Genomic DNA, 10,314 nt, shown 5'->3' on the forward strand with positions numbered 1-10,314 from the left:
CAAACTTACTTTGAAAAATTAATTGACATAATTATCTGGAGACAACAATTCGATTATGGACTTTTTGTTAATCAATTTTTTTTGTTTTAATCAATCTTTAAAAGTTGAGATATATAGTAAGAGGAAATAGAAAGAAATAATTAAAAAGATATAGTTTATATACATGTTAAAACGTTTTGAATTCAAAAAAAAAAAAAAAAAAATACAAGAATATTATAGTACGTTTACATTTTCGTTAACGGATTTCGTTAACCCAGTGGGTTTCAATTGTCATTTCCTTTGCATATATGTCAAATAAATCCTCATAAAGTAGGTTAACCCGGTAAAAAGTTCTAATGTACAAGGAGTTTTAAAGAATTTATTATTTAGGGGGAATCCCCAGCCTCGGTTTCAAAATAATAGAATTTAAATCAAGAACGTCCCTTTAAAAGTGAAAATGAAAAACTATACAGATACAGTGTAATGTAATCGGTCCCAAAAATTTGACATTATCCAAAAATAAAGTTTTATAGTACCGTCATTTTGTCAATATTTGTGCGATGTTAATAATCCAAGTTCGCAGCAGAAACAGACATGTAATCTTTCGAATCCCGTTCGAATTTTTGGGTTTGGACGTTCCAGTGATCGAAAATCATTACCGCTGTCGAAAAGAAGGACTTTTTTAGTTACAGAAACAACAATAACAAAATTATTTCAATTAATTTTTTTATAATTTAAGTCTTTTAGCACATATGTGCTAAGTTACAAGTCTTAAAAACAATGTACGTTTATTTTGCCAGCCGTTTGAAAGCATAAATTTCATTTGATGTGTGTTAAAAATCGAACATACATTGTACTTCTTTAGAGTGACCTAACTGCTCACCATGCATGGGTAAATGCATTTTTATATGCAAATCCAAAAATGTTTCAATTTAAGTTGTTCCATTATATATATATATATATATATATATAACTATTACCATAAATAATTATTGCTGACGAATGTCTTGCCAAATCAAAAATATCGCTTTTAGTTTGACGAAAAATTATCTTGAAAAATATTATCTTAGATATGGATACTAATTCTTATCGATTTATTCCAACCTTAGGGGAAAGGTTCAACTTTAATATTGCCATATGTACAATTACATAAAGCTGTTTGGCTAATAACAGAGTAACCTTAAAATAGGTCGTATTTCTCGTAATTTAATAGATAAGCTGACAACTTTAGTCTTTTTCTACAATTAAAGAGCTTTAATAAGGGGGTATAGTGATGACAAACCGTTCACTTATCGAAGTTTCCATTGATTAAATTAAATTTTATAGCCCTATGGAAAGGCCATTTTAATCAATAAGACAACAAATAGCTCTATTTGTATTTTCAGGGGTCCAAGGTTCGCACACATGTCTGTCAAGTATACGGGGATATTTTAATAGACTATATGCAAGAGATGATAACTTTGTTATCTTTAGATTCAATTGTCCATTTAAATTAGTAGATAACGAATACTAATATGTATTTATTATTTCCCTAATAAATAGACCTCAGACGGTAGTCACCTGATACAAATAAATGGAAAAGAATTAAACATATTGTCCACCATATTTCGATACACTCACGGTCATACCAGCATATATTCGCCGCCGCCTTGCATTTATGCTGACATATGAATAGTATTTATAAGCGTCCATATGACCATTCCCAGACCCCGTATACATTTTTAATTGACATCTCGATTGGGAATGTGTCTGTGCGTGTATTTTTTGTTACCCAAGACCTTTGAAGTCACGATATTACTTTGGGCATAAATATCCAGACAAATTACAATAAGTATTCTTATTGTCATACACATACATACACATTTTGATTTTGTTACTGTTGCCATGTCCATCATTTATAAATCCTATGCTCAATTGATCTTAAAGAAATGAAAATAATTGCTCGGAAATGTATAAAATACGATGAATCTCAAATCAATAACAATACGGGCGGATAATATATAAATATATATACACCCTGCGGTTAGCGTTTTAATATATTACAAGATTAAAACCTCAAGTTGCTGTGCTAGGATTCTTTTATATTTTAAATGAAAAAAATCTCTTTTATATTAAAAAAAGAATGTAAAAATTGTGAAGATGGGAAAAATCCAATTCCCATTAATAAAAATGGATTCGCTGATAACTTGAAAATTAAGGAATATTGAGAAGTGATATACAGTAAATGCAATTCATTAAATATTGTTCAAGTAAACACTAAGCATGTTCTACAACGTCTCCGGTAAAAACAACACAATATATTTACTGTAAAAGTTATCGAACAGGATCCAGTACAAAATACCATTGTTTAATAGTTTATTTATGTATTATTATTATTTTTTTATGCATTTTTGTATTGATTTTATGCATATTCTCTAAAGGAACAATGGGTCTATCTCGTTCCCTCGTTTCCACATTATTTTTGTAACAGACAAAAGAAAATGAGATAGATCCATATTTCCTTTAGAGAATATGGGTCCATTTTTAAACCGATTTTTTCGATTTTTCTCATTTTCGAAAGCTTATTTAATTGTCTTCCCCGTAATATAATAAAACTTATAGGGCTTAATATCATAATTTCTTCGTAAAGACCGAAGAAATATAAATTTTGTCATTTTATGCGTATTTTTTCACATTTCAACCACTGTAACTCAGCCAATTCTCAACCGATTTACCAAATATATATCCTGTTTGAAAGAAAAAAATTCTACTCTTTGAATGAAAAAAAGAATAATATAAATATGTTAGAAAGAAAAGAAGTTATATGCGTTTCAAAGTGAAAATCTATGGAACCACGTTCTTCTCTACATTTACCGTTATAAAACTAATTTTCGAAGTGACCCAGAAAAACCAAAGGGATATTCGTGGTCCAGGGACTCCAACTAAACAGAATTGGTACATTAGAACCCCTAAAAAAATTGTTTTGTTTTGTATCACAGTGTTATCGAACAAAATAGTGTGTTATTAATTGCATTCGTGACACGATGAACACACCGACTAATAGATGGCTGACTCATTGAATTAAGCGATATCGTTTTTTTAAACTCCATTGTTTAGAGATTGAATGGATTATTCAAGTCGTGATGTTTACGAAGTTTTATTGAATACCCGCTAAGAGGAAAATGTTCACGCGACAGGTCGTACATAAGGTATTCAAACGACATTTTTAGAATAATATTTCTCGATTTGTTACATTTTTTGTAGCTATTCCTCGATAATTGTCCAAATTTTTTATTTTATTTTTTGGAAACTCATCCTCACACAAAATATCAGAGTACGCCGTTAATGGAGGCGAGTTTCTAATATCATTGGCGGTCGTTCTTAAGCATTTTCATCCTGGATGACCTCGTCAAATTGCTCAAAGTTTTTAATATCCGCACACTCAAAAGGTTAATTTTTAATTCTTTTCGGAAAGATTCCACTCTAAACCACCTATAGGTCACAAATCCATATGGTAATTTTGTCAAAAAAATTCAATGTAAAATGATTTTTAGAACAAGTGTTATTAATTTTACATTTTACAGTAGTGTTGTCGGTTTATTTCTGATAACATTTGCATTTTGTTTCAGTATGCTTATACAAAAGTAAATATTTGATTTTATTATATTTAAACGGATTTTGTTTATCTTTTACGTTGGGCCAAATATAGTTCTCTTGTTTTCTGTCGGTCTCTTGACCGTCACTATAAGCGATTTTTATTGTAGTGGATCACGATTTCTTATTAAAAACAAAGTGGTAAACAATTTATTTTCCGTGGTGTGCATAGCATTTAATATATGGAATTAACTTCCTTTGGTTTGTATATTCCTCATAACCATTGTTTGAATCTACTTTATATAAATTTTGAATATATTTTCAATGTGATAATTTTTTACAATAATTATTTATTATGCATGCTTATTCTTCTTCCTCCTTGCGATGAGATTTTTTCTTATCACTGCGGCTTGATGAGGATGATGACGATGTCGTTGTTGTAGCAGATTTACCAGAACGATCCCGTTCCTTTTCACGGGACTTGGATCGACGTCGAGATTTCTCCCGACTTCTTGATCGTTCTCGTCGTGTTCTAATATTAGAAAATATCAATGTTATTTTAGTATTATAAAATGTTATGTAAACGATTACCTTTCACGATCTCTATCTCGCTCACGATCTCTATCTCGATCCCTTCTTCTCCTTTCACGTTCTTCATCGGAACGTTCAGTGTCCTATGGGATGAAAACACGATTAGTAAATAGTAATAAATAAAAAGGAATAAAACCACAACTTACATCTTTATCATTACGATCTCTATCTCTTTCACGATCACCCCTGTCTCTGTCGCGCTCCCTTTCCCTATCTTTTTCACGATCCTTCTCCCTAGATTTGGATCTACGACGGGATTTTTCACGACTTCTTGACCGTTCCCTCCTGGATCTGTAAATAAGGGGAAAATGTTCATATGTTCCTCTTAGTTTTGATTTTGTACCTTTCTCTATCTCTGTCTCTCTCTCGCTCCCATTCCCTTTCGCGTCGCCTTCTTTCTCTGTCGTCCTCCATACGATCCGGTGGGGGTCCGTTTGGACCCATCATTCTCGGTGGCCCCATTGGCATTCTCATTGGTGGGCCACCAGGACCCATCATCATACCCATTGGTGGTGGAACCATACCCATATTTGGTGGTGGCATCATACCTTGTTGGGGATGTCGCATTTGTGGAGGAGGACCGGACATTTGAGGTGGCGGTACGCCCATAGGATTTGGTAACATACCTGGGGGACCTGGCATCTGTTGTGGTGGCGTTTGTACCGGATTAGGTCCTGGAGTAAGTTCTTTAATACCAGTTGGTACCCAGTTTGGATTTTCCCTTCCCCATTGTGAGTCTTGAGTAGGTTCGTAGCCGTAGTCGAAAGGCTCAGGTTCATGGAAAAACTGTTCTTCTCCTCCCCCAGGCCCTGCAAAATTTGGTGGCATTTGACCGGTTCTTGAATATTCCCTACATTCCGCTGTCATCACTTGTATAGCGTTTTCTTTTGCACCTGGAATGGGTAAAATGGGTCTGGGCCCACGCGGCATTCCAAACCTCGTAGGAGGACCTTGATGTGGTCCCGGAGGTGGCATCATTCCAGGCGGAGGCATTTGCATGTGATCTAAATGCCCGGGAGGCGTATGACCTGGCGGTGCCATTGCCGGTTGTTGTCCGGCAATTGGAATATTTCCGTCACTCGCCTTTTCACCGGGTGGATTAAGATTCTGTGTTAAACTGGCTAAGCCTACACCACTTTCAACCACCCTAAACCTTTTCTGGCGTTCGCAGTAAGCTCTCCAAGTTTCCTCATTGAAGCCGTAGTTAAAATAATCAGTGATGTCAGCACCAGGTTTTCTCCAAGGCTTGTCCTCCAGTGAATCTATGCTAAATTCATGGGCAGCTACGCCATTTATTGTACCTGCCCCTTCGAAATCTTCAATAGAGAACTTTCCCACCTGCGCAGTAGTCTTTATTTTTTCCTGGCCTGACGTTGCCGCCAATAAATTTGATCGTTGCTTTATATTAAAAGTGCTAGGTGCCGCTTTAATATCGCCAATTACGACATTTATATCGTCATCAGAATCATCGTCGTCGTCCTCCTCATCATCGTCATCTTCTGCTTCATTCTCCGAGTCCTCGCCAGATTTTTCTCTCATCTCTTGCTTTTCGCCAACTTCTGTTGTGTCAGCAGTCGCTGCTGCTGTTGCTTCCTCGTCCTCCTCCATTTCATGTGCAGGATCTTCAAATTCCACCAAATCGGCTTCCTCGGTAGGCTCATCATCTTTGTGTTGAGATCTGTTAACGTCATCTCCTTGAATGACTGCAGCTAATGCCTCGTTTTCCGACTTCGAGGTGAGTTGTATGTTGTCTTTTTGAAAGCCGGCATCTCCATCAGTCACACTTTCACTGCGTTCTTCCTCATTTGTTGTGGAATCGGGATTTGACGTTCCATATAACCAGCTATCTTCATTAGCATCGTCTGCCATGTCATTGACAATTTAATTCTCCCAAAATTTAATTTTCCAAAAAGTAAACGATTTAAATGAGCATCAATATTTTTCTATTTTGGAATAGGGATAGTTAAGTCGACTTTTAACTAATCAATCGATTTTTGTCTGACCCAATAATAAGGTCGTCCGATACGGCCAAATATTTTCACCCGAGCTGTCAAAATGCTTTCATCTTTGACTTATTCGTGTGAAAACGTAAACAAAAAAATGTGACTGACACCTTGTTGCATGTGAAAATAATTTTTTGTATAAAAATAAAAAAATAAAAATAAAATAAAAAAAACACAACCGGCAGCAATTACCCGAGATGATGTGTTTGCTGCTGCCGGCCAGAAAAAAGTGAGCCGGATACAGTAAGCTCAGTACAGCGGTTGAGAAATTCATGCGTTGCCATCTGGTCTGAAATTTAGGCCTGGCAAATACAACCCTGTCGAGATGTAGGGATCAAGAGGTGAGATAAAGGAAAAATGATAAATGTCGGAAAATGCGCGAGAATCCCAGAAAAGTGGGAAAATGGCATCTGGCTGCGGGGGTATAAAAGGCATAACGGGGGGGGAAATTCGATCAAAATTATTTGGTGTTTTGTCAAGAGACAATACTTTTGGTAACAATTTTTATAAAACAAAAAACAAACCAAAATCCCCAAATTAAACAAAAAAATTCCCAAAAATTTATTAAGACTTGATTTTTATTGTTGAGTGCCTTATGCCTGTGAGCGAGCAAAATAAAGTATGTTTGTGTAATTTGGTAATATTTTATGTGTTTAAATGTTTGTGTTTTGCATAGATACGCCAACAACTTCATCAACCAATAAAGCAAGCATTGACCCCTCCAAGTCGTTGCACGGAGGAGGTCATCCGATTTTTTTTTGGGGCTTATTCGGCAAAACATTTATGTGACATGGTTTTAGCCGTAGAATAATTGGCTGGAAGACGGTTAAGCCCAAAGTGAAGACAGCACGTCAACGCAAGCTTGGATGCAGTTGGCCAATAAATTGATTTGTCTGTCCGTCCAAAATGATCCTGGAAAATAAGTATCTGGAAACCAGGTAACCTTTGTCGAAATTTAAAATTGAGATACAAATGCCAATAGCCTGAGAGATCTGAAAGTGAAACAAAAAAATGAATTAGTAATCAAAGACCAAATTAAAAACAAGCAAATCACCAAATGACAAAAAATTTAAAAAAAAAAAAACCAAACAAAAATATATTTACTAAATTTTAAGTGTTAGATTAAGTGTGTTATGTGTTAGTATTTAGTGATTAATATCTAAGATTTGAAATTGTGAGAATTTTTAACGCCTAACAAATGCGACAAGTGTAGGGTTACCCCAAATATCTGATTGGAATTAGTGTTTTTGCCTATTTTGGGATCGAATGGTAATCTCCCCAATAACGACTTAAGAGAGCTCTTTTAGGTGAGGTAATAATATAATAGAGTGGCCAGAAGGAGCCGTTTCAATAGATTGCGTGGGTAGTCTGAAACAGTGACGTATCGATAGCTTTAGGTGTTAGGAATTCAGAATATTGGCTATGTGTTTATGTTAGATTTAAGTAATCAAGAAATAATGAAATTAATAAATATTATTTATGTGTGAATGTTTAGATTAATATGAATTGCTAATTGTTTTCTGTAAGGGAGGAAGATTGGACGATGTTGCAGTAAGGTGAGTGTGTGTGGAAACAGGGGCCCTTTAAAATTAAGTGTTTATGAGGACGAGAAGGGTCAAGGTTGGGCGGGCGAAGTGCGGGAATAATTGACACCAAATTCCCTCGTTATGGTCGTATGTGTATTGTTGTTTTTTTGTTCTATTTTCGTGTTCCTTCTTGATTGTTCGACCCCTAGGGCTGATGGTGGTAGGGTTGGGAATTCACCCCTAAAGCGGTGCCCCGACTGAGCTGGTTGGAACCCCACCAGGAGCCGCAGTAGGCGGTACGCAACAACCTTTGGGAATTTTCAAGTCCTAAGAGATGTACACACTTTCACTTTTGACTGTCAATTCTTTAGTCGATTACGAACTGTCCAAAACCCTTGAATATTTTTGTGTTTGCCCGATGTGTGACGGAAATGAAAGGCCACTTTAACAAAAAAAAATTGGTCAAGAGTGTCATACAAAAGTGCTAGTGTGTACACCGCTTAAGGCATATGAAAATATTGGATATTGCACCCAGCAAGCGAAGGTCAGCTTGTTAAAGTCTAGTATCAAAAATTCACTATAATGGATTTTGACAGTAAACTTGAGAAACACAGGCTTTGGTCCAACCATCCAACAGACTTTTCAGTCTTCAAAAGCAACATCGAAGTGGATGGACCACGAGATTGGACTACAATGTCACTAAGCCTGCATGCGGTTGATCACCAGAGTTAAAAATATTTTTAATGTTCGTTGCATTTCGGAGCTAAATATATCTTAAATTTGAAAATTCGCTCCTCGACGTATTTCGGTAAGATTCATTTAGAAAATGTTAATAAATGAACAAGCTATTTAAAATGCAGTGGTTTCTTTTGTAATTATGTGTCGATTTTTTTTTTACATTGTAACAATATTTTTGACATTTAATTGTACCAAAGGCTGTGTTTTTGCAGTTACATTATTAAATCTGCCCCTTGTCAAAACTGAAAGCTAGATCTATTAATAAGGTCACCAAGGTAGCAATCGAAATCGGAAAACAGCTGTTTTTCTCATGTCTAATATCAAAAATTTTGACTTTGTTTACGTTTTCATAATGGGAGACAATTCACAATAATGCATTTTGACAGCAAACTTGAGAGGTATCGATTTCCAGCTGGTCTCCCTGGGTGACCTTATTTATAGGCCATGATTTCGACTTTGTTTACGTTTTCATAATGGGAGTCAATTCACAATAATGCATTTTGACAGCAAACTTGGGAGCATGGCCTATAAATAAGGTCGCCAAGGGAGACCAGCTGATTATCGATACCGCTCAAGTTTGCTGTCAAAATGCATTATTGTGAATTGACTTCCATTATGAAAACGTAAACAAAGTCGAAATTTTTGACATTAGACTTGATAAAAAACAGCTGTTTTCCGATTTCGATTGCTATCTTGGTGACCATGGCCTATAAATAAGGTCACCAAGAGAGACCAGCTGATTATCGATACCTCTCAAGTTTGCTGTCAAAATGCATTATTGTGAATTGAATTCTATTATGAAAACGTAAACAAAGTCGAAATTTTTGACATTAGACTTGAGAAAAAACAGCTGTTTTCCGATTTCGATTGCTATCTTGGTGACCTTATTTATAGGCCATGTTGGTGACCTTATTTATAGGCCATGCCAAGATCTATTAATAAGGTCACCAAGATAGCAATCGAAATCGGAAAACAGCTGTTTTTTCTCAAGTCTAATGTCAAAAATTTCGACTTTTTTTACGTTTTCATAATGGAAGTCAATTCACAATAATGCATTTTGACAGCAAACTTGAGAGGTATCGATAATCAGCTGGTCTCCCTTGGTGACCTTATTAATGGATCTTGAATTGTAGCTTGTGCAAACAACCCGATTAATAAACTTTGTTACAAAAATTCTTTCAGATAGAAATAAACTTCAGATTTAAATAAACATTGTTAAATCTCACTTACTTCGGATACTACTTCCGATTTATTTGTTCAAAGTGAAAAAGCAAACCCTGTTAAGATGCCTGTGGAGGATGCACCCGCGACACATGGAGTAAAAAATACCGAAGCGTAGGTCTATTTGATTCTAAATACATACATATGTATGTATATATTTTTAATTATTTATGTATATTTCAGGATCCTTACACTTCCATTCGAATCGGCTAGACACGCCGAAATTGCTTATCGCGTACTCAGAGTAGACGAAGAGCCAAGAAGAAATTTTGTTACAAAGAAGATTGCTTTAAAGGAAGATATATTGGAAGTGCATTTTATCGCTGACCAGGTGAAAAATTTAAGGACAGCTATCACCTCATTTTTTGAAAATCTTCTTTTGTGCCGGGAGACAATAAAAAACTTTGATTTGGAAAATGCCGGAGCATTCACCAGCACCGACTCCTCATAGGGCGATATACGGCTATTCCTTTTATCTATTAGTTATTACTCTCTTTGTATTTTATATTCTATGGGCATTGTTGCCCACCAAGCAGTTAGGATTAACCTATTTGCCAGACAAATATTTTGCTGTGTTGTTACCAATGCTAGTCCTCGTCGGTTTAGCGTTTTTTGCATTTTTCATTTACCCTGCAATTAACATGTCCCTTACGCCAGACATTGATGATATTTCGTCAATCACT

The 10,314-nt window shown here is 35.6% G+C and overlaps 2 protein-coding genes across 2 annotated transcripts; one reads left to right on the plus strand and one right to left on the minus strand.

Moving 5' to 3' along the window:
• Nucleotides 1-3,915: 3,915 nt before the first annotated feature.
• Nucleotides 3,916-6,021, minus strand: LOC133335258 (pre-mRNA 3'-end-processing factor FIP1-like). The gene is given in 4 exon segments (XM_061543549.1): nucleotides 3,916-4,084; nucleotides 4,144-4,226; nucleotides 4,290-4,461; nucleotides 4,463-6,021. Coding segments are annotated over 4 exon segments (1,974 nt in total). The 5' UTR covers nucleotides 6,013-6,021.
• Nucleotides 6,022-9,695: 3,674 nt separating this feature from the next.
• On the plus strand, nucleotides 9,696-10,082 carry LOC133335292 (uncharacterized). The gene is made up of 2 exons (XM_061543579.1): nucleotides 9,696-9,745; nucleotides 9,815-10,082. Exons 1-2 carry the CDS (start codon nucleotides 9,696-9,698, stop codon nucleotides 10,080-10,082), a joined length of 318 nt encoding a protein of 105 aa, XP_061399563.1.
• Nucleotides 10,083-10,314: the final 232 nt, after the last annotated feature.

Source organism: Musca vetustissima, unplaced genomic scaffold (genome assembly GCF_032173495.1).
Source record: "Musca vetustissima isolate MV318-11 ecotype Yass unplaced genomic scaffold, APGP_CSIRO_Mvet_v1 utg3273, whole genome shotgun sequence".
NCBI classification, from domain to species: Eukaryota; Metazoa; Arthropoda; class Insecta; order Diptera; family Muscidae; genus Musca; species Musca vetustissima.

What these genes read in the sequence shown, in the direction of transcription:
- LOC133335292 (XM_061543579.1), top strand. Translation starts at nt 9,696, where the DNA reads ATGCCTGTGGAGGATGCACCCGCGACACATGGAGTAAAAAATACCGAA. An exon ending in GGAGTAAAAAATACCGAAGC is followed by an intron (nt 9,746 to 9,814) that starts GTAGGTCTATTT and finishes TGTATATTTCAG; the next exon opens with GATCCTTACACTTCCATTCG.